Raw genomic sequence first — 25,166 nt, 5'->3', positions numbered from 1 at the left:
CCAGAGCAGCAGCAGTGGGCATGTACTGCAATTCCTGGTCGCAACGCCAAGCAGCCTGCCGTGCCAGGACAACTTAGCAGCTGCTGTGCCAACCTCTGAAAGAGCACATATTTCGGCTATTCTTATACCCATCCCTATTTTATAAAAAAATTATATATTTTAAAACTATTGGCATTGTATGGCAGCAAGGGTTTTAGTTAAATACAACAAAAAAAACATAAATAAAGCAAAAAATTAAAAGTTTTCTTTTAATCCACAAATATAGCTTAAAAAATAAAAACCATACAAACAGTATTGACAAGTCTTTGCAGTGCTGCTTCCTATGAGAGACGGTGTTTGGTATAAAGCTCGCAGTCATTGTGATACCCGGTCTATGGAATTACATTAGGAGGTGAGTCTACCAGCGGCGCTGCACACGCCGAATGCCGCCATTACAGACTGGCTTTAAATACTTACAGTCGTTCTAAATAACATTGTGTGCACATATGGGCATATCCTATATAATCAATATACATATGCGCACACGCACGCAAACACACTGTATGCATTGGAGTGGTAGGATTATGGCCTTTTTGTACAATACTCTTATGTGAAAATATACATCTGAACAGAATTCAAGTAGAAATGTACAAAATCTGTAAACTCATACAGAATTCTTGGTTTAATTTATAATACACCTTTACATTTTATAGATACAATAAAATATTTGCAGTTTAATGCTCTAAGATTTGATTTTTTTTTTGGCTATTGGACAGTGGTTCATGGTCTGGAGGCTTCTTCGTCTTCATCGCTGTAAGATTTAAAGCAGACCTAGAAGATGAAGAAGAAGAAAAACAACATTAGGGAGAAAAGTTCCACTGAATCTGCCAGTATTAACGCTTTCATCTCAGAATTGGTGGCTTAAAATTGACCCGTGGCACCAAATGTTTAGGATGGAAAACAGACGTTATGGTCAGATACTCCAATAAACATGATTGTAATGCTGGCCACACATCAGACCAACTAGTTGGATGGTTGGAGAAAAGTTGGTCTGATGCGTGGCCAGCATAAGGTAGGTGCAGTAGGTACAGATGGCATTGTTGGCAGTATACGGTTGTTGAGTCGACACACTAAAGGTTGGCCTACATTGGGTCGACTACAGGTCAACACAGTTTAGGTCGACATGCTCAAGGTCATGAGGGTTGAAAGGTCGACACAAGCATGAGTTGACAGTGTTTAGGTCAATGAGCCATGCAAGGGTATACGGTGCACCAACATGTTGTCTATGCCGACATCCAGGACAAAAAAAAAGTGAAAAACCCATGTCAAATTTTGACTGTCAACCTAATGCTTGTGTTGACCTTCCAACATGGTCAACCTCGATCATGTCAGCCTATTTCATGTGTCGACCTTTAGTGGTTGACCCTTGTGTGTTCGACCCAATGACCCATACCCGTTTTGGCTTTATTTTGGCCAAGCAGCAGTCAAAATACTTTTTTTTTTAATACATAAGTCTCCTATGATTATACAGTGCACCAACAGAGGCCGCACGGACTGACTATGCCATATGGGCCCTCAGCCTATGATTATACACCACAGTGCACCAACAGAGGCCGCACGGACTGACTATGCCATATGGGCCCTCAGCCTATGATTATACACCACAGTGCCCCAACAGAGGCCGCACGGACTGACTATGCCATATGGGCCCTCAGCCTATGATTATACACCACAGTGCACCAACAGAGGCCGCACGGACTGACTATGCCATATGGGCCCTCAGCCTATGATTATACACCACAGTGCCCCAACAGCGGCCGCACGGACTGACTATGCCATATGGGCCCTCAGCCTATGATTATACACCACAGTGCACCAACAGAGGCCGCACGGACTGACTATGCCATATGGGCCCTCAGCCTATGCTTATACACCACAGTGCACCAACAGAGGCCGCACGGACTGACTATGCCATATGGGCCCTCAGCCTATGATTATACACCACAGTGCCCCAACAGAGGCCGCACGGACTGACTATGCCATATGGGCCCTCAGCCTATGATTATACACCACAGTGCACCAACGGAGGCCGCACGGACTGACTATGCCATATGGGCCCTCAGCCTATGATTATACACCACAGTGCCCCAACAGAGGCCGCACGGACTGACTATGCCATATGGGCCCTCAGCCTATGATTATACACCACAGTGCACCAACAGAGGCCGCACGGACTGACTATGCCATATGGGCCCTCAGCCTATGATTATACACCACAGTGCCCCAACAGAGGCCGCACGGACTGACTATGCCATATGGGCCCTCAGCCTATGATTATACACCACAGTGCACCAACAGAGGCCGCACGGACTGACTATGCCATATGGGCCCTCAGCCTATGATTATACACCACAGTGCCCCAACAGAGGCCGCACGGACTGACTATGCCATATGGGCCCTCAGCCTATGATTATACACCACAGTGCCCCAACAGAGGCCGCACGGACTGACTATGCCATATGGGCCCTCAGCCTATGATTATACGCCACAGTGCACCAACAGAGGCCGCACGCACTGACTATGCCATATGGGCCCTCAGCCTATGATTATACGCCACAGTGCACCAACAGAGGCCGCACGCACTGACTATGCCATATGGGCCCTCAGCCTATGATTATACACCACAGTGCACCAACAGAGGCCGCACGGACTGACTATGCCATATGGGCCCTCAGCCTATGATTATACACCACAGTGCCCCAACAGAGGCTGCACGGACTGACTATGCCATATGGGCCCTCAGCCTATGATTATACGCCACAGTGCACCAACAGAGGCCGCACGCACTGACTATGCCATATGGGCCCTCAGCCTATGATTATACACCACAGTGCACCAACAGAGGCCGCACGGACTGACTATGCCATATGGGCCCTCAGCCTATGATTATACACCACAGTGCACCAACAGAGGCCGCACGGACTGACTGTGCCATATGGGCCCTCAGCCTATGATTATACACCACAGTGCCCCAACAGAGGCCGCACGGACTGACTATGCCATATGGGCCCTCAGCCTATGATTATACGCCACAGTGCACCAACAGAGGCCGCACGCACTGACTATGCCATATGGGCCCTCAGCCTATGATTATACACCACAGTGCACCAACAGAGGCCGCACGGACTGACTATGCCATATGGGCCCTCAGCCTATGATTATACACCACAGTGCACCAACAGAGGCCGCACGGACTGACTATGCCATATGGGCCCTCAGCCTATGATTATACACCACAGTGCACCAACAGAGGCCGCACGGACTGACTATGCCATATGGGCCCTCAGCCTATGATTATACACCACAGTGCACCAACAGAGGCCGCACGGACTGACTATGCCATATGGGCCCTCAGCCTATGATTATACACCACAGTGCCCCAACAGAGGCCGCACGGACTGACTATGCCATATGGGCCCTCAGCCTATGATTATACACCACAGTGCCCCAACAGAGGCCGCACGGACTGACTATGCCATATGGGCCCTCAGCCTATGATTATACACCACAGTGCACCAACAGCGGCCGCACGGACTGACTGTGCCATATGGGCCCTCAGCCTATGATTATACACCACAGTGCCCCAACAGAGGCCGCACGGACTGACTATGCCATATGGGCCCTCAGCCTATGATTATACACCACAGTGCACCAACAGAGGCCGCACGCACTGACTATGCCATATGGGCCCTCAGCCTATGATTATACACCACAGTGCACCAACAGAGGCCGCACGCACTGACTATGCCATATGGGCCCTCAGCCTATGATTATACACCACAGTGCACCAACAGAGGCCGCACGGACTGACTATGCCATATGGGCCCTCAGCCTATGATTATACACCACAGTGCACCAACAGAGGCCGCACGGACTGACTATGCCATATGGGCCCTCAGCCTATGATTATACACCACAGTGCACCAACAGCGGCCGCACGGACTGACTATGCCATATGGGCCCTCAGCCTATGATTATACACCACAGTGCACCAACAGCGGCCGCACGGACTGACTATGCCATATGGGCCCTCAGCCTATGATTATACACCACAGTGCACCAACAGAGGCCGCACGGACTGACTATGCCATATGGGCCCTCAGCCTATGATTATACACCACAGTGCACCAACAGAGGCCGCACGGACTGACTATGCCATATGGGCCCTCAGCCTATGATTATACACCACAGTGCACCAACAGCGGCCGCACGGACTGACTATGCCATATGGGCCCTCAGCCTATGATTATACACCACAGTGCACCAACAGAGGCTGCACGGACTGACTATGCCATATGGGCCCTCAGCCTATGATTATACACCACAGTGCACCAACAGATGCCGCACGGACTGACTATGCCATATGGGCCCTCAGCCTATGATTATACACCACAGTGCACCAACAGAGGCCGCACGGACTGACTATGCCATATGGGCCCTCAGCCTATGATTATACACCACAGTGCACCAACAGAGGCCGCACGCACTGACTATGCCATATGGGCCCTCAGCCTATGATTATACACCACAGTGCACCAACAGAGGCCGCACGGACTGACTATGCCATATGGGCCCTCAGCCTATGATTATACACCACAGTGCACCAACAGCGGCCGCACGGACTGACTATGCCATATGGGCCCTCAGCCTATGATTATACACCACAGTGCACCAACAGAGGCCGCACGCACTGACTATGCCATATGGGCCCTCAGCCTATGATTATACACCACAGTGCACCAACAGAGGCCGCACGGACTGACTATGCCATATGGGCCCTCAGCCTATGATTATACACCACAGTGCACCAACAGAGGCCGCACGGACTGACTATGCCATATGGGCCCTCAGCCTATGATTATACACCACAGTGCACCAACAGAGGCCGCACGGACTGACTATGCCATATGGGCCCTCAGCCTATGATTATACGCCACAGTGCCCCAACAGAGGCCGCACGGACTGACTATGCCATATGGGCCCTCAGCCTATGATTATACACCACAGTGCACCAACAGAGGCCGCACGGACTGACTATGCCATATGGGCCCTCAGCCTATGATTATACACCACAGTGCACCAACAGAGGCCGCACGGACTGACTATGCCATATGGGCCCTCAGCCTATGATTATACACCACAGTGCACCAACAGAGGCTGCACGGACTGACTATGCCATATGGGCCCTCAGCCTATGATTATACACCACAGTGCACCAACAGCGGCTGCACGGACTGACTATGCCATATGGGCCCTCAGCCTATGATCATACACCACAGTGCACCAACGGAGGCCGCACGGACTGACTATGCCATATGGGCCGTCAGCCTATGATCATACACCACAGTGCACCAACAGCGGCCGCACGGACTGACTATGCCATATGGGCCCTCAGCCTATGATCATACACCACAGTGCACCAACAGCGGCTGCACGGACTGACTATGCCATATGGGCCCTCAGCCTATGATCATACACCACAGTGCACCAACGGAGGCCGCACGGACTGACTGTGCCATATGGGCCCTCAGCCTATGATCATACACCACAGTGCACCAACGGAGGCCGCACGGACTGACTGTGCCATATGGGCCCTCAGCCTATGATTATACACCACAGTGCACCAACAGAGGCTGCACGGACTGACTATGCCATATGGGCCCTCAGCCTATGATTATACACCACAGTGCTCCAACGGAGGCTGCACGGACTGACTATGCCATATGGGCCCTCAGCCTATGATTATACACCACAGTGCTCCAACGGAGGCTGCACGGACTGACTATGCCATATGGGCCCCGAACCTATGATTATACACTACAGTGCACCAACAGAGGCTGCACGGACTGAGTATGCCATATGGGCCCTCAGCCTATGATCATACACCACAGTGCACCAACGGAGGCTGCACGGACTGACTATGCCATATGGGCCCTCAGCCTATGATTATACACCACAGTGCACCAACAGCGGCTGCACGGACTGACTATGCCATATGGGCCCTCAGCCTATGATCATACACCACAGTGCACCAACGGAGGCCGCACGGACTGACTATGCCATATGGGCCCTCAGCCTATGATTATACACCACAGTGCACCAACGGAGGCCGCACGGACTGACTGTGCCATATGGGCCCTCAGCCTATGATTATACACCACAGTGCACCAACAGAGGCTGCACGGACTGACTATGCCATATGGGCCCTCAGCCTATGATCATACACCACAGTGCACCAACGGAGGCCGCACGGACTGACTGTGCCATATGGGCCCCGAACCTATGATTATACACTACAGTGCACCAACAGAGGCTGCACGGACTGACTATGCCATATGGGTCCTCAGCCTATGATTATACACCACAGTGCACCAACAGAGGCCGCACGGACTGACTATGCCTGGGGTAGCCAACCCTAGTCCTCAAGAGCTAATTAGCTCCATCTGTGGATCTTTTAAAATGTGTCAGTGATTAATGAGTGCAGCTGTGCTGCAGCTAAGTTGTCTGAAAAATGTGTACTGTTGGTAGCTCTCGAGGGCTAGGAATGGCTACCACTGGACTATGCCATATGGGCCCTCAGCCTATGATTACACACCACAGTGCACCAACAGAGGCTGCACGGACTGACTATGCCATATGGGCCCTCAGCCTATGATTACACACCACAGTGCACCAACAGAGACTACACGGACTGACAATGCCATATGGGCCCTCAGCCTATGATCATACACCACAGTGCACCAACAGAGGCTGCACGGACTGACTATGCCATATGGGCCCTCAGCCTATGATTACACACCACAGTGCACCAACAGAGGCTGCACGGACTGACTATGCCATATGGGCCCTCAGCCTATGATCATACACCACAGTGCACCAACAGAGGCTGCACAGACTGATCGTAGCAGAAAGTCCAGAGATCTGAGAGAATTACCATATATCCCGCACCTATTACATTTGGCCTACAGTCTAACAAGCGGCTCTTTAGGGTAAGAGCAGTAATAGAAGCACATGGACTCGCTGTAACAGCTATGCCCATTTAAGCTTGCAATATATAGAAAGACCCTAGGAGGAAGAGAGAACAATAAGACATTTCCTGTGCAGTGCAGTGCTACTGATTTATCATTTGACTGAAAGTGTCTCACCCCTCTTCTGAACAATCGATGGAAGAAGCTTCTCTTTGGTCTAATGTTCGGTCTGCTCGCATCCAAGTCTGGCGACAAGCAGCCGTCTGTCTCATAGATATTAATATCTTTAAAACACTCCGTTTCAATCATCTGAAAGAAGAACAGCAGATACTCAGAAAATAAGTAATACTGATAGAGCATAGAAAGTGCCGTGACTATGGGCCTGATTCAGACCTGACGATAAAGTAAAGGTTGCCCTGGCAGTGTCTCCCCCCAGCCCCTGTGCACGGCTGTGAATACAGGGGTAAAATCATTTGCAATCACTCACTGCTGCACAGAGTGACTTCGTACATCACACTGCGCAGCTGCACATCCTGGTTGCTGGACAGCGCCTGAGCAGAGTGCTGCAGAAAAGGATCATATGCACATTCCAGTCCCAAAATGAAAATATACAAGTACAGCGAATGAAAATATACAAGTATAGCGTCAGTACCTCTTGCTGCCAGGGGATGGAGACACTGCCCGTCACAAACTTAGAGTAGAAATCATCATCCGTCGTATCCAGATTTACTCCTTTCACTGTAGAGAATTGCTCAATGTCCAGCACATCCTTACAATACACAGCACGCGGCTAGAGGGGGAGACAGACAGCTTTATTCACAACCTCTGTAGTACATGATAGCAGGATACATTTACATACAAGTCAAAGTAAAGGTTTGGGAACAGCGCAGAGCTTTAGCCTGGGGATTTTAATATAGCTCAAACGCTTCGAATTCTCTCCAGCCTTTTCTCCACCAACCTGTGTCTCTAAAACCTCGTGATGGCCACCTATCGATGTCTCCAGCCTCATGCCCCTCCTCCTGTCTCTCTCCAGCCGTATCCCCACCATCCTGTGTCTCCCCAACCTCATGCTTGCCTGCCTACCAGTTTCTCCAGCCTCATGCCCCTCCTCCTGTCTCTCTCCAGCCTCATGCCCCTCTTCCTGTCTCTCTCCAGCTGTATCCCCACCATCATGTGTCTCCCCAACCTCCTGATGCCCGCCTACCTACCGGTCTCTCCTGCCTCATGCCCCTCCTCCTGTCTCTCTCCAGCCTTATCCCCACCAGCATGAGTCTCCCCAACCTCCTGATGGCCACCTACCGATCTCTCCAGCCTCATGCCCCTCCTCCCTCTCTCCAGCCGTATCCCGACCATCCTGTGTCTCCCCAACCTCATGATGCCCACCTACCGGTCTCTCCTGCACCTCCTTCTGTCTCTCTCCAGCCTTATCCCCACCATCCTGTGTCTCCCCAACCTCATGCCTGCCTGCCTACCAGTTTCTCCAGCCTCATGCCCCTCCTCCTGTCTCTCTCCAGCTGTATCCCCACCATCATGTGTCTCCCTAACCTCCTGATGCCCGCCTACCTACCGGTCTCTCCTGCCTCATGCCCCTCCTCCTGTCTCTCTCCAGCCTTATCCCCACCAGCATGTGTCTCCCCAACCTCCTGATGGCCACCTACCGATCTCTCCAGCCTCATGCCCCTCCTCCTGTCTCTCTCCAGCCGTATCCCCACCATCCTGTGTCTCCCCAACTTCATGATGCCCGTCTACCGGTCTCTCCAGCCTTATCACCACCATCCTGTGTCTCCCCAACCTCATGCCTGCCTGCCTACCAGTCTCTCCAGCCTCATGCCCCTCCTCCTGTCTCTCTCCAGCCTCCTGCCCCTCCTCCTGTCTCTCTCCAGCTGTATCCCCACCATCATGTGTCTCCCCAACCTCCTGATGCCCGCCTACCAGTCTCTCCAGCCTCATGCCCCTCCTCCTGTCTCTCTCCAGCCTCATGCCCCTCCTCCTGTCTCTCTCCAGCTGTATCCCCACCATCATGTGTCTCCCCAACCTCCTGATGCCCCCCTACCAGTCTCTCCAGCCTCATGCCCCTCCTCCTGTCTCTCTCCAGCTGTATCCCCACCATCATGTGTCTCCCCAACCTCATGATGCCCACCTACCAGTTTCTCCATCCTCATGCCCCTCCTCTTGTCTCTCTCCAGCTGCACAGTTCCCCCTCCATGTGTCTCTCCAGTCTTATGGACCCCTGTTTTTATATCACATATGGCCCCCCTCCTCTCCATCTCATCCCCCCATCTAATCTCTTCCTCAGCTCCATTATAATGAAGGATATGGACATAAATTGACGACCAGACACTCTATGATCAATATAAATGGCGATAATCTCAGGCAAATTGTTTCCCTCTCAGTCACTTTAGACGGGAGCTGATTATTTCAAACTTTTGAATCGCCCCCATATTGTCATTCTCAGGCATGAGTCGCTGTACTAACATCAGGAAAGAACGGGGGCTCCAGTATATAGGCTTCCAGACGTTTGAAGTTGATGTTCTTAAATATCGGATGCTGTTTGACACCAGCGGCTCCGTCTCCCTTACAGCCCAGCCTCTGCTTGGGATCCTTGGTTAGTAACTGCAAGGGGAACAGACAGACAGAGAGGATGTCACTGGTACAGGTCACAGTTCTTCTTTCCTAGGGCCAGGTGTACTAAGAGCCTCATTCAGACCTGTTCCCTAGGCTGCGCCCGCAGCCTAGCGAACATGTAAACACCAATCGGCCGAACACATCCACTCACATATGACCGATCGGAGGAGAAATCATTCGATGGTCACTGACCATCGAATAATTTCTGCAGCCTATGCTCTGAAAAGTCCAAACTGACTTTTCAGTTGGCTGCTGATTTCCGAATTCGGGGTGGGCACTGACGCCATGTGACATCAGCCACCCGCCCTGAGCAGGCATCGACACGCCTGCATTCTCAGGGGGACGGCAAGTGTTTTAATGGGGACGCCTATTAAAAGCTGGGCATCCTCCTTCTACCGCGCCCTGCCCGCCCCTCACAGTGCGAACTCCTTGGTTTGTTTGTTATACTCGCCAAAGACATTCGCGCAGGAGGTTTACACTTGCGCATATTCGCCGCCACCATCGACATTGGGACCGAATTCGGAGAAAGTGGAGTGAAAGCGTACCAGCCAATCAGCTCCTAACTCCCATGTCACAGGCTGTGTTTAAATAACTTCAGTTATAAACGGATTGGCTGATAAGTTTATTCATCTCCACTTTATCACTTTTGGCGCTTAGTACATCTTGCCCCAAATATTACAACACTGCTACTATCAAACTAGGGCATGATTCAGAAATGGGCGCAATGGTAGCATTTGTGACCGTGCCTGAATAAGGCCCTTAGTTTCGCCATTTGTTCAGGATATAGATAGTTGCCCTAGAGTTCACCCCTAACACAGTAACCATGAGAAACAGGCTCAATGATGTTCTCCTTTATACAGGGCATTTGCTGTAAGGTTTTTATTTCCTTCAATGTTCATTTGCTGATATTAAAATACATATTACATTGGAATTAAACATATTTTGAGAGTGGTTTTTGTATACTCTGGCAACATATCCTGCTTGCTCACTTGTCTGGAGGAAGACATTTTTGTTTGCACACTCCACTTCCTGCAGGGTTTTTTATTACAAGCTAATAAAATGATAAAGATTAACGTGTGCAAATAAAAAAAGCCCTCCCCAGCCCAGCAGGTTTCAAAGATAAAATAACCTAATTTTTGTAGGATAATATTTATGTAAGAGCAGTGGAAGGTCCAGATTCAGGGTAAAGCTTAGAAGGAGCACAAACAACAGATGGAGGCAAATAGACGATGGTTTAGGTTCAACTATTACCCGAGGTATGACACTGGAGAAAGAATCAAAGGAATAGGGAGAACATTTTTCAGAGGACGGTTGGAGATGTTCCCCCAAAGCAACCAGATTCCAGCTATCATTTAACTAGTACATGCTAAAAAATGATAAATGCAATCTGATTGGTTGCTACGGACCACGCCACCTTCTGTTCTCAAAGTTCGATAAACGTCCTCCGCAGTGTAAGACTTCCACGTTCACCTACCATCCTGCAGATAGATTTGGCATCTTCTGAGAATTTATTGGAATACTCCTCTTCATCCTCCTTCACACGCCTGTCCACCTCATCCCGCTTCACTTTCTCCTTCCGCTTCCTGAAGGGCGACTGACCTTGGATCATTTCATAAATAAGGCAGCCAATCCCCCACCAGTCTGGGCTGAATGTGTAGCTTTCATTGTTTATGACTTCTGGTGCTAAGGAAACAAAATGTGAATGACAGTTACCCGAGAGAGCTCATATCTTACACAGCCAACCACCATATTAACTAATGCCTTGCCCTCAACAAATATGGAGGCTGTAGACATTTCTGTGGGGGAAATGCTAACTTCAGCTGAGCGATTGAGTGAGGGCAATTTTTATTATCTTGTACACACATCACATAATGCGCCTGATAAAGAGATGCAGTTTTTCCCACTGTACATACTTCGTAGCCAAGTAACGGTGTTTAGGATGACCCTTACTTCAAATGGCCTAATTGCAGGAGGCATGGCAATGCACTCTTCAAATAAAATACAGTACTTAAATCACCTTCCTGGTCAGACTGCAGTCCAGCTGTTGTTGTTAGGTAATGAGGGCCACTAGGCCCCTCTCTCGGCACCACTGTGAGCATGCCTATTCTTTGCAGTATAACCTAAGAAGCGCACACCAAGATGGCTGCCTAGTCTGGTACCTTCATGGGTAGTAAGAATAAACTGTGGGACTGACACCACAAAATGGCTGCCTCACCTCTGTATTATGTTCATGGTTTTACAAATTTTCTGCAATTCTAAATCAATACGATTGCTGTAATGCAATTTTAAGTAATTTTGGAGGAAAAAGCACCATATAAATAAAAAAAATTCTAATCATTATTTTATTCTGTCCATGCAGTGTGAGTAGAATTATGGCCAATTTGCAATTCTGATTTTGGTGCCTCTATGAGTAGCCACCTCAGAGAAAATACAGATCCTGGTATTCCACCTACAGTATATATGAAAGAATACCTCAGAAATATCAGAGGGGCAGAACTAAGGCAGTACTGAGCCTTGGAGTGTGATAAAGTGTAGAGACTACCAACCAATCAGCTCCTAATGGCCAAAGCATGTGCAAGTCTTAGAGGGACATGTATTATGGCGTGGAGAAGGAACCAATCAGCTTTGAGGTAACATTTATCAAGTACACTCTATAATATGAAAGATAAAAGCTGACTGGTTGCTATGGAAATCCTCTAAACTCTACAGAGGCCCTGATAGATCACATTCCTGTCACCACTGTAGTCCTGTGAGGTGAATGCATCTTCAGGCACAATGTAAGGTCTCTGCAGAATGGGGACGCACAGTGCTGCTAGAGAACTGCTCAAAGGATGGAAATGTGGCCAAATCTTTTACTGCTCCTCTGCGTCCGGCCCGGACTGCTCACCTCCTTCACAAGCTAATTGAGCATTTACTTATTAATCACTAGAACGGACAGACCAAAATAAAGTCTTTCAACATGAATATTTTATTGGTAATAAGAGCATGCAAATCTACAACACAACTCAATGTAATAAATATTTATTTTGAACCACCCAAGTTTAAATGGATTTTGGATTAAAATGACGCAATATAAAGCATCAGGGTGCTATTTCACCGCCTTGCCTGCTCAGGGCAGGCGGATGAAGTCACATGACGTCAGCGCCCGCCCCCAATTCGCAGAGGACCGGCCAGCTGAAAAGTAAGCACTGGCTTAAATTTCAGCCAATCGCTGGCGGGTAACCATCAAATTATTTTTCCTCTGTGCGGGCAAATGCAAACGGATGTGGAAGCGCAAACGTCCGCTCGTATTGTAGTGCGGGGATTCGGACAGCAGGGGGCATGAATGTATGTAGCCTAGCAGGCAGGCATTTAATACCCTACCACAAGTACCCTAATGTAAGCATCTAAACCAGGCATGTTCAAACTATGGCCCTCCAGCTGTTGTGAAACTACAAGACCCATCATGCCTTGCCACAGTTTTGGGATGTATAGTTTCACAACAGCTGGAGGGCCACAGTTTGGACATGCCTGACCTAACCCTAAACCAAACTAACTACCCTAATCCCGTAACAATAAAGGGCAGACTGAATGGGCCATGTGGTTCTTATCTGCCGTCAAATTTTATGTTTCCATGCGTATTTAACACTGACCTTTATTGTAAATAAGCGCTTGATGTAGCACAGATCCCTGCAGCAATCCAATGATGCTCTAGGGGTTATTTACTAAGCGAGCTCACATCCAGAAGCAACTATCACAAGTGATCAATTCCTGACCTTGCATTTAATAAAGATGGTGCCTATTGATTTTTGATGCCCATAGTAGAACATTAGACTGTAAGCTCCGCAGTGCAGGAATTAATGCAAGTGACTGAATATTTATCCATTATACAATGCTGTGTAACATGCTGATACATTATAAGTCACTAGTTACCAGCCTGTCAAAATGACAGAACATAACAGTAATATCTGCGGCTGTGCGTGTCGAACAGAGCAACACTTATATTGCTCCATCGGGCAACAACGGCACAACTGAATTCCCCCTGTAGAGGTGAGGAGTTGTGTTAGCCTGTTATTATAGAGGATGGATCGCAAATAAATAATGGTACTTGTGTATTATCTGGGCGCCCGATTTTTTGATTGTATGCCTTAACTTAAGGCATACAATCAGATGCGATGGACCCAATTTTTTCAGAAAAATCGGGTCAATCGCATGCGATGGACTCGATTTTTACATTGGATCCAATGTTAAATGGTCCCTGAGACACGATGTTACATTGGGTCCAATGTTAAATGCCCTCCAGACCCCATTTTTCATTGTATAAGCACCCTGATGGTTAATTATGTGAAATGGCCCCCATTGTTAACGCCACGCTGCGATCAAGCGATCAATGCCAACCCAAAGCGTGGCGAGCGGCGGCGGTACACGTCCTCTGACCTTTTCATACCCCCACTATCCACGTTCGCATGGAGTTGATTTTATATAGTGTGGCGAGCGCAAGCGAGCCACCGCGAGGGGACGCGGATTACTTAACACGTATTACGCATCCCCTCACTATATAAAATCAACTCTATGCGAATGTGGATAGTGGGGGTATGAAAAGGTCAGAGGACGTGTACCGCCGCCGCTCGCCACGCTCTGGGTTGGCGTTGATCGCTTGATCGCAGCGTGGCGTTAACAATGGGGGGCCATTTCACATAATTAACCATCAGGGTGCTTATACAATGAAAAATGGGGTCTGGAGGGCATTTAACATTGGACCCAATCTAAAATCGGGTGTCGGACCATTTAACATTGGATCCAATGAAAAAATCGGGTCCATCGCATGCGATGCTCCCAATTTTTCCGACCCAATGAAAAAAATCGGGCGCCCAGATATTACACAAGTACCGAAATAATATTACACATGAAAAAAAAACAGAGAGAACTTAAATAGTCGTAGCAGACCTGCCATCAATGAGGCACAGCAGTGGTCATGTAATAGGGAGGTGGGATTACCAATGACTATACTACTAGGCCAAGTGAAGGAAAGCATTGGATAAATGCAGCCAGGCATCCTGTATTACTGGAACACCTATGTTCTGGGTATAGAACAGAGCTGTGTGTGAGATATGCTCCACAAGTTTTTCAGTGGCAGTGTTCTAATGCAAACTCTGGTAGATTTTTTGGTACTGTTTACCTAGAACGGCGCCCACGATCTAGATCAAGGGTATCTTGCCGCAAATCGCAGGCATCGCATGCATCTTATGTGTTTGTAATGTTAAATTCCCTTCCAATCAAGCAGATCAACCCAATGGACCCGATTTTACATAGGGAACAACGTTAAATTCCCTTCCAATCAACCAGATCAACCCAATGGACACGATTTTACATAGGGAACAATGTTAAATAGCCCCCAGACCACAAATTGAATTGAATAACCACCCTGAAGTGTGAAATGCCGCCGCCCCCCCCCCCCCCATTGTTAACGTCACCCCGCGGTCAACGTCATCCCCAAGCGTGGCAAGCGCAGCGAGCCCGCGAGGGGCGGCGGTACGCGTCCTCCGACCTTTTCATACCCCCACTATCCACATCGGCGTGGAGTTGAGAATAGAAAGTGTGGCGAGCGCAGCGAGCCACCGGATTTACGACCCCAAAGCGTGGCGAGTGCAGCGAGCCCCGAGAGGGGATGTGTATTATTTAACATGTATTACGTATTATTTAACGTGGATTACGACCCCGAAGCGTGGCGAGTGCAGCGAGCCCCGAGAGGGGACGCGTATTATTTAACATGTATTCCGCATCCGCTCGCCACACTTTCTATTCTTAACTCCACGCCGACGTGGATAGTGGGGGTATGAAAAGTTTGGAGGACGCGTACCGCCGCCGCTCGCCGCGCTTCGGGGTGATGTTGACCATGGGGTGACGTTAACAATAGGGGGGGGGGGTATTTCATCTTCAGGGTGGTTATTCTATTCAATTTGTGGTCTGGGGGCTATTTAACATTGTTCCCTATGTAAAATTGGGGCCATTGGGTTGATCTGGTTGATTGGAAGTGAATTTAACATTGTTCCCTATGTAAAATCGGGTCCATTGGATTGATCTGGTTGATTGGAAGGTAATTTAACATTGTTCCCTATGTAAAATCGCTACAATCGCACCCATCGCATCGCAGGCATCGCATGCGATGTACATGCGATCAACGCGATGGGCGCCGTGCTAGGTAAACAGTACCGATTTTTTTCAATGAGCTAATGGAAACATGCTGGAAGAATCAAATACAGAATTGCGGGAATGAATGGAGAGCCCAAAACGAGTCACGTACCCATGTAACCTACTGTGCCAACTCTGCCGCGGATGGTCTCTCCCTCGGGTATCTGCACAGCTAACCCCAGATCCGAAATCCTGATGTGTCCTGAGCAATGAAGGAACAGGTTTTAATGGAGGACACAGTGTGATGTCACATGTTATCACAGACTGTAGGAAGATAAATCACACGTCTCCTATGGCCAGGATGGTCACCTGGTAGCATCCCGCACATGCATTAGAAGGTGGCATGCTTGGAACTCCAATCCAAGCATGAAAATATGGCAAATTAAGTTGGCACGGACTAAAACGGGAGTCGTCTTTTGACAAGTCTTCATGGTGGAGACCAGTGACATAGAGATTGCAGCCTCTAATTGTCCATGGCGAGGTCAACTTATGGCGGTTTCACACATACCGATTTTAACCGGAAGGCAAAAAGCTGGACACACTTTGTCCGGCTTTGCCTGACAGTTGTTCCCATCACATGCACCGGCTCAGTGAGCCGGTGCTGTGTAAATTTGTGGGTGGAAACTAAAGTGACGTCAGTTTGGTGGTGGTGGAGAGCTAAAACCGCACACCAACTGACCGGTGTGTGTGAAAGGCCCCCATCGTCCTCAGCACACATTGACCTGTCGGGACGGGGTGGCCACGGCATGACAGTCGACCTCTGCAGTGCTAAGATCCGGCTGCTATCCAGTGGCCGCACCGTGACCCTCCCGTATGAAAGGACAGATTGCTGTCCTTTATTCTGAGTGGGGACGGCACAGCTTTTGGCTGTGCGGCGTTTGATGCTCGGCAGGAGCCGGAGCATGTGAAACTGCCCTTAGAGTTGCTAAATGCACAAATATTTACTAACAATTGGCAGATAAAGATTTACAATAGTGCATAAAAAAGCAGACCCAAAACAAAAATGCACAGCAACATCAAAGGAGTCACTATACCATAAAAAATTTATAAATAACTAATTTGAAAGCTTTTAAAGTTCAGTTTCCGAGCATTGGGGGTCATTCAGCATGGATTGCTTATTAGAGACAAGGAGTAGACTGCAAGTAAAAAGCCGCCCAGAGACAAAACGAAGAACTGTGCTGTGCATATTTGGGAATGCATCGCAGATCTCTTCACCAATCCCGAAACATCTAAGAGTCTGTGCTGCCTGAGCACCTGTGAATTAGTGTGGGGGTGCAATGGTGATGAGGTCAGAGACACACCCTAAAAAATTAATGGGCATGCCGGCGTTAATTCAGACATACCCAGAAAATGTACAAATTCTCTAATTGTAATTGAATAACCCCCATTGTGTGGTTTTGTTCTTATTACCAAATGCCTTCATCACAATGCTGTCACATATCGGCAATATTTGTACTCCTTTGTATCCCCCCACTTACCAGAGTCATCCAGCAGAATATTTTCTGGCTTCAAATCTCTGCAATATACAATCAAAGACTTCAATAAGCAAAAAAAATACAAAGATGTTTAAAAGGTCTTCTCCAATTCCAGTAATTTGTAACAGTATTTGCGACCATCGCGCTACAGCACAGTCGCACTATTTACCATGACAAATCTTCTAAAGCTTTGAGGGGTAGATGAATGAAGCAGTGATAAGGGAGGAGAAGTGATAAAGTGCCTGGTAGTGATAAACAGCTCCTGACTGTTAAGATACAGGCCGGGTTTGTTAGGAGCTGATTGGCCGGTGATAAAGTACCAGGCACTTCATCACTTCTCCTCCCTTATCACTGCTTCATACATCTACCCCTCAGTGCCAAGTGAATTTGTCAAAATAGTTGTGAAAATTGCCAAGAAAACTCCTTAATTCATCATAATGGGCGGGATGTATTAACATACATCGCCACCCTTCGCACTGCAGCCGCCGCGATGCTACCGCATATGTACTAACATATGCGGCCATGATCGGGTTGCGGTAACGGAGACCCCCGCGATACCTGTGATGTGGTCTGCGGGGGTCTCCGTCACCTCCCGGCGGCTGGCAGCGTCCCCCCCGCGGACGTCGTACGGCGGGAGGCGAAAGAAGCCCATAGGCTTCTATAGGGTATCGCCACCCAGGGGGTGGCGATACCCAGCATTGCGAAAACGGGGCGGACGTTGATTGATACATAGGAAAATGCCGTAAAACGGGGGTTTTACGGCATTTTCCCTTTAGTAAATCTCGCCCAATGACCTGTAATGTTACCTATATAGGAAAGAATCCTTTTTTTACACAAAATTTTTAATTCAAATAACAAATGTGAGCGGTCCTGGCATTTTTTAGTGGATATTTTGCTTGCACTTCTCGTTTTTTTTTTTTAGTTTTTTTTTTATAAACTCAAGTTAACAGGGGGAACAGACGCTCATAACCGATTTCTATCATTTAAGGCCTTAATTAAGAACACGTAACATCTTACAGCTTTGACCCACATTAGGTCACATGTATATTTTTTAAAACTGAATGAATGAAAGAATGAATGAATAAAAAACGGGGGCCTGTAAATGGTGTGCAATCTATCCCCAGCGCATCAGCGGCAGCATGGACAAACCTTGCACAGTAGTAGCAGCTACCCACCTGTAAACTATTCTCTCCCTCTGCAAATCCTCCAGTCCGCAGCACAGTTCGGCAGCATAAAACACAGCTCTCTCTTCCTCAAATCCTGGGTTTCCCATGTTGTATATGTGAAACTTAAGGTCCCCTCCATTCATAATGGTTAATACTAGGCAAAGGGCATCTTTTGTTTCATATGTGTAGGCTAAACTAACCTAGAGACAGAGGTATCATCAGTTAATGTTTATAGTCATACGCAGATTTTACACATCTACAAAACAGCCATTAATAGACAAAACAATAGAGTGTGTGGGACAACGGGAACACCTCAAATTAGACTGGAACATCTCTCATTCCACGCTTTATACTGTGATAACTGTAGCTGACCATTACTGTATATCCCCAATTAATAAAAAAAATAACTCCCTCAAAAATGTTTTTTAGCCTATATAAAATTGTGTTAAATCCTGCAAATTACTGCAATGCCTCCTTATTCCTGACATTGGTGGTAATTCTGGTTCACTCGCAAAGGCAAATTCACTATCTAATGGACAAAACCATGTGCACTGCAGGGGTGAAGAGAGTTACATTTGGGTGAGGTTTGTACTTCAAACGGATATCTATATTGCAGTGTACAAATAATGCAGCCAGTATTTACTCTGCACAGAAACAATATAACACCCATATCTAACTCTCTCTGCACAGGTTACATCAGCCCCACCCTTTCTGAGCAATATTGTTAACAGTATCTCCTAGTGTGTATGGGGCTTAGTTCTGTCAGTATTTACAGATAATACCAGATAACAGTGGGTATCGAGCGAAGGGGCATTGGGGCGAATAGGATAGCCCTGGCCAAACCTATTAGCAGCGGTGAATCATACCCACATGAATGGGTGAAGCTTTCCCTTAAAATTAAGGCCTGGCTCCTGACAAACCTATCTGAGGTAAAATATTCACAGTCCAATTTATGTTATATTGATAAAAACTGTAGCAGTACCCATATGCATATATATATATAAGCAATACATAGAACACAGGTAAAACAGTATGTTGTGAACGCTCTATCAAAGCAACAACACTTCAGACTAACATAGAGACTTTGCTTTAGGAACGACAAGATCCTTATTATGAGCTAAATTGAATTAAAATTCCAGTCTGTTTTCCCACTTTGTCACTGAAAGCCCCATTCTTGTAGTTCCAGAGCCCTTGGCTTTGCTGCCTCATCTGGATCCGGCATGGGACGCAGAGTAGCGGCTCAGGGACCCTCGTCGTGCCAACATATTTGTGTTCAAAATTCCAGCAGTGGCACTTTCAAATCAGAGACTCCGTGGATTCTGTCACCCAGAGAAGATCAAGGCACAAAGAGACTTCTGTTGCATCGACTGGGCCAAGTTACATTTACAAAGTCAACTTTTATTCTTCACAGACAGTGGACATATTACAGTCACTGCAGGAGGGTTCACAAGCAAACCTTGTGACTGCACAGAGCTGCTGAGCAATCATAAATGACAGTGCAGATGCTGGTGGTACACCATGGAGGCAGCCATTTTGTGGTTTAGGCTATAATTCGTGAGACTGCAGCCAAGTGAGCCAACCAACTCCCTACGAACGGTGATGTCTGTGAGTGAGGTAAAAAGTGGTGCATGTCTCAGTGATGTCATCAGTTTCTCAACAAGCGATAGGCTGCCATTAGTTAACAAGCTGCATTTACATGAACTTTGCCAGCAACTAAAATGGCTTCCTACACAGCACAGGTGACCAGAGACCTCAAATTCAATAGATCAGGGACAGTTACATTCAGTGGCACAGCCTTCCCGGTCATACTAACGTATATGCTGGCGTTTTGAATTGATAAAGTGTGTAAAAAATACAAAGAATTTATAAATATATATATATATATATATATATATATATATATATATATATATATATATATATATATATATAATTTTTATTATTCTAATCATTTTTATAGTCAAAACTCTGGAGTAAAAAAGTCTATGGCAGGTGAGGCAGTGCCTCACCTGGCTACCTTTTCTGCACATCTCTTATCAAAACTCAGCAAATCTCCAGCAGTATATACTGCTTCACATGTGTATAATGCCGGCATGTACCCCATGGCTCATATATTGTGTGCCTATCTGGCTCTGGTACTTGCCAGGGATTCTTGAGCCATTTACCTCACCGCACGTCCCTTACATTAACAGCACATATGCCAAATATCAGAACATTTACTATAATTAAAAATTAAAACGAACATTTGCCCGAATAAAAAAAAAACATTGATCATTTTAGTAACGTGTGATATCAGATCATCATTTCACTACATAAATATTGCTGTCATTACGTTGTTATAAAGCAGTTAACTTACCTCCACTAACAATACAACGATTGTCTCAGCAGGAGTTGGTTATGTAATAAAACTCTAACATTCAGTCGAGTTTCTAATGCTTTCTACTCTTTCACCACTAGAGGTCACACTCCCCATGCTTTCATTTTGTACAGCGTTTTAATAAGAAATAAAAATCTATGTTGTACAAATTTTCATTTTTGTATGCAAGGCAAATGAACGTATGTTTAAAAATGTATAAGATAATGTTAATGGTCCATTTCTCATGAATCTTTAAGCACAATCGATAATGACCAGCATTTCATGGTTACACTTATCTCTGAAGTGACTGGACCTGACCTTGTGCATAATTTATGTGTCTCGGACATAGTTTGAGGTGCAGTCTGACTGAACTGGGACCCAGAGGTGACCCGCTCAATGCTGCATGGTATTGGCAGACTTTCTGTGCTCGAATACCAGTCTGTACTTTGCTGTAGTATTGTGCAGTAACATAGAAATAAAGTGTAGTATAAATATAATGATAGCAAGCCATGAATGGAGGATGAAACAGGAATGTCTGTCTGTGTCATACCGCGGTGTGAAATGGTTGTGGAAAATGCTGTATGAGATCTATTACCCAGAATGCTGGGGAATCTGGCCCTAGCTATTTTCTAAAACGATCTCTTGTTCAGGCCTCCTGGTTTCATATGGCACTGCACTGCAGCATATAGTGACCATGTGCCTAATTGGGACCTGATAACAAGGCTGCAATTTTTGTAGGTGGACTAAACGATGCGGCACTGCAGGTGGGGCAGATGTACTGTAACACGTGCAAAAAGTTAGATTTGGGTGGTGTGTGTTCAAACTGAACACGTCACACTAAATTGCAGGGTTAAAATAAAGCAGCCAGTATTTTTACCCTGCACAGAAGCAAAATAACGCTCTCAAATCTAAATTTCTCTCTGCACATGTTACATCTGCCCCACCTGCTGTGCACCTGGTTTTGTCCATTAAAGAAGGAGTTTGCTTTTGCAAACCAACCAGAATTACCCCAATACTGTGGAGAGCCTCCTTTCTCTGCAAGTCATCAATAATAATCCCACATGGGATAATGATAATTCATAATCTCTAATTCTGCTCATAATGCATCAACTTTGCATAAAATTAAACAAAAGAAGTGGCGGAACTCCCGGAGGCAATGGAGTTATCTGCCGCCGGGCGCCAGCCTTAAAGGGGGCACTGGCTCTATTGCCTCCCGATGTTCCCAGCCAGCAGGGTGGGAGACTCTGCAGAAGTGCCCTGGGTCCCAACACAAACAGACCAGTAATTGTATGCTGCGCTGGGTCACTGCTCATTAGGCATAGTGGACTGTGATGTGACTGGGGGGGGGGGGGTATATCTGTTCTATGAGTGAGTGTAGGGCAGGCATGTCCAAACTGTGGCCCTCTAGCTGTTGTGAAACTACACATCCCAGCATGCCTTGCCATAGTTTTAGCATTCCCTAGTGGCAAAACTGTGGCAAAGCATGATGGGACTTGTAGTTTCACAACAGCGGGAGGGCCATAGTTTGGACATGTCTGGTGTAGGGCAACAAATTGCTTAGGGCCGGCTCTGTGCATTATATTTAATAAAGCGTGGGGGGCACCAACAAAAATCTTCCCTCTGGGCGCCTGGGACGAACTTACACCACTGAACAAAAGGGAATAATAATGAATAGTCCAGGATATACTGACATACCCTCCGGGCCCTTTTTATGATCTAATTAACGATAGGACAGTAGGACTTCACTGGCCACACCCACACCGAACTGGGCACAGCTTTTACACTTATAACAAAATATTGCTACTGCCGCTGTAAAAAAAGATGACTTGGAAGGCCCTTATTTGCTCTCCGGATGTAAGGAGGTGGGAGGGTGGGTAGGGAATCAGGCAGTGGTCCGGTAGGCTGGAGTGAATGAGGTTTCAGAAAGTGTTTAAGAATTGGAGGATGGGGGCAGAGTCTGACAGCGCAAGGAGAGTGTTCCATAGATTAGGGGAAGTGGGAGAGACGGAGGACACTGGCTGGCCGGCAGAGAGACCAGGAGGTAATGTGGAGATACAGACTCCAATGGAACAGTGTCTATTTCAGTATGCTGGTACTTTTAGTCCCACGCTGGTGGTCTTAGACATTTCATTAGAAAATGCAGCAGCCACACATTCCACCCCAGCATTACCCATCGCACTAACATGGCTTGAAGACTATTCTGTGTAAGCTCACTGTCTGCTGGCCACATCATCCTCTGCGAGCTCACCGCCTTCAGTAGTCAGTGACATGCAGGAATTTGAATAAAAATATACATTACCGTAATCTAATGGCTAGCATTATCTATTAACATCAATTATTCAAGGGCAGCAGTTTTTCAAATAGGATTTCATCATAACCAAAGGAAGTTTGATCAATATTTAACTTAGTTTGGACAAACGTGTAGCACTCAGCCTATTGATTGCTTCCTGGGACGTGGAATGTTTGCTGGCGGTGCCCAGGGGATGGGTGTTTAGGGTTTGGGGGGGGGGGAGGGGTGGCATTAGTGTATGTATGGAAGCACATTGCACTTCCTGGACACTGAGCATTATCGATCAGCTGACCCTCTCGCCAGCCACTCTATATATTATTATATAACTGAAGTTCCTACACAAGAGAATCAGAAATGGCCCCGTCTATCTACAGCAGTGGTCCCTAAACTTTCTGCAATCCGAGTCTCAGCATTTATTTCCTGGCACCCCCAGGCCAAAATTTTAATGAGAAGATAAAATGCCACCCTCAAGATACAATGATGTAAGACCAGTCTGTACCAAATGTAGCTTTCTACTATCACCTAATTGGGTAGAAACATATAAACAACTGGTGACAGTTACAATGTATCCTTTAAAGAATAACACCGCTGGAGTCTCGCAGAGGGGGCACAGTTAGTATCCCGGCGGTCAGGATGCCGCCATTCTCTAGTCTACGCCAACTCAGGCATCCCGACTGCAGTCTAAACCCCGGTGCCGGATCATCAACAGGATCAGGATGCCAATGCTGGAATACCAACAGCTGGCATTCCGATCAGTAAGAAACCATGGCTGACGAAGGTGGAGTGGTTAAGTTTAGGAACTAGTTGAAGGACTTAAGGTTAGGCAGGCCAGGAGGTGTGAAGGTTTGGGACAGGCTGCAGATAAGTGTGTTAGAGTTAGGTACTAGCGGCGAGAGGGGGGGGGGGGGGGTTCAGGAGCTAGAAAATGACTAGGAAGGGTTAGGCAGGCCAGGAGGTGTGAAGGTTTGGGACAGGCTGCAGAGAGGCGTGTTAGAGTTAGGTACTAGCAGTGAGAGGGGGGGTTAATTGACCCCTGTCGAGATTCCCTCCTGTAGGATACCGGCATTGGTATTCTGACCGCTAGTCGTCCGTATGTTTCCCTTACAGTGATGACCTCGCTGCTAGTGCCAATGGAGACCGGGGGTGGTCGCATACACGTGGAGCATCCGATCTCCCATCCACGGAGCTCCACCATCCCCGGCCTCCAGACTGGCGGTGGTGGTGGAGAAGAGCAGGAAGGCAGAGGAGGCCGGAGAAGTGAGTGCAGCAAGGAGGAGGCTGGAGGAAGTCGAGAGTCGAACGCAGGGATGGAGGACGGCCGAAGGCGGGCAGCCCCCGGCAGCACCATCACAGGAGGAAGATCACTAGCTCCCTCTCTCCGTGGAGGGCTTGGCACAGGTCAGGACGAGGAGGACCCAGCACACTCGGCGACTCCCCCCCCCCCCCCCCCTATCCCCAGCCGAGACAGGAGGCGCATCAGCCAGAGGCCCCAGCATGTACACCAAGAGGCGGCGATCACCATCCCCCGAGTCCACCGGGCACAGCAGGACCCCCCGGCCGTGCACGGGATTCCGGCCTGCAGGCACCTCCAGCAGACTGCACCTGCTCCGGGGAGGAGGTATGGCAACACCATCTTGAGCTCAACCCGACCTCACGCACTTAGCCATATGTAACCCTGTGTCCGCTGTGTGATAACTGTACAGTCTCTGCTTATACAGTTACATACCTGGCTGTTGCAACGACCAGTGGCGCCGCTGATGGCTGCCTAGGCGCTGTGCAGCTCAGCGTATATATGTTCCCTGCTTCCATATCCCCAAGGGTACATCTATTGTATACCTGTATGTGTTTGTACATCTGTACTGTCACTGTTTAACTGTACCTAACTGGCTGCTGCACAGCAATCCAAATCTAATTCCTAGTATACGCAAGAATACCTGGCCACTAAAGAGGATTCTGATTACAATGTAATCACTATAGGCAAATACAATGTAACCACGTGGATAATAAATCAAATGAATGTTGGTACAATCACCAAAATGTGTCAATCATTTTAGCGTCAACCATTTTCATGTTTAT

The 25,166-nt window shown here is 47.6% G+C and overlaps 1 protein-coding gene across 1 annotated transcript in view; it reads right to left on the bottom strand.

Annotated features, from left to right (window-relative positions):
- Positions 1-229: 229 nt before the first annotated feature.
- The window catches only part of GRK4 (G protein-coupled receptor kinase 4), a 153,527-nt gene continuing 128,590 nt past the window's right edge, over positions 230-25,166 (bottom strand). The window contains exons 9-16 of the mRNA XM_083151741.1: positions 18,454-18,644; positions 17,282-17,319; positions 15,916-16,005; positions 11,107-11,315; positions 9,483-9,620; positions 7,660-7,797; positions 7,185-7,316; positions 230-810 (exon numbers count right to left, since the gene is read on the bottom strand). Coding sequence (XP_083007867.1) covers positions 760-810; positions 7,185-7,316; positions 7,660-7,797; positions 9,483-9,620; positions 11,107-11,315; positions 15,916-16,005; positions 17,282-17,319; positions 18,454-18,644 — 987 coding nt within the window. The 3' untranslated portion in view covers positions 230-759. The remainder of the gene's footprint in view (positions 811-7,184; positions 7,317-7,659; positions 7,798-9,482; positions 9,621-11,106; positions 11,316-15,915; positions 16,006-17,281; positions 17,320-18,453; positions 18,645-25,166) is intronic.

This window comes from Crinia signifera, chromosome 1 (assembly GCF_055691185.1).
Source record: "Crinia signifera chromosome 1, ASM5569118v1, whole genome shotgun sequence".
Classification (NCBI taxonomy): Eukaryota; Metazoa; Chordata; class Amphibia; order Anura; family Myobatrachidae; genus Crinia; species Crinia signifera.
The sequence above is the reverse complement of the archived record's forward strand: the minus strand, read 5'-3'. Positions and strand labels throughout refer to the sequence as shown.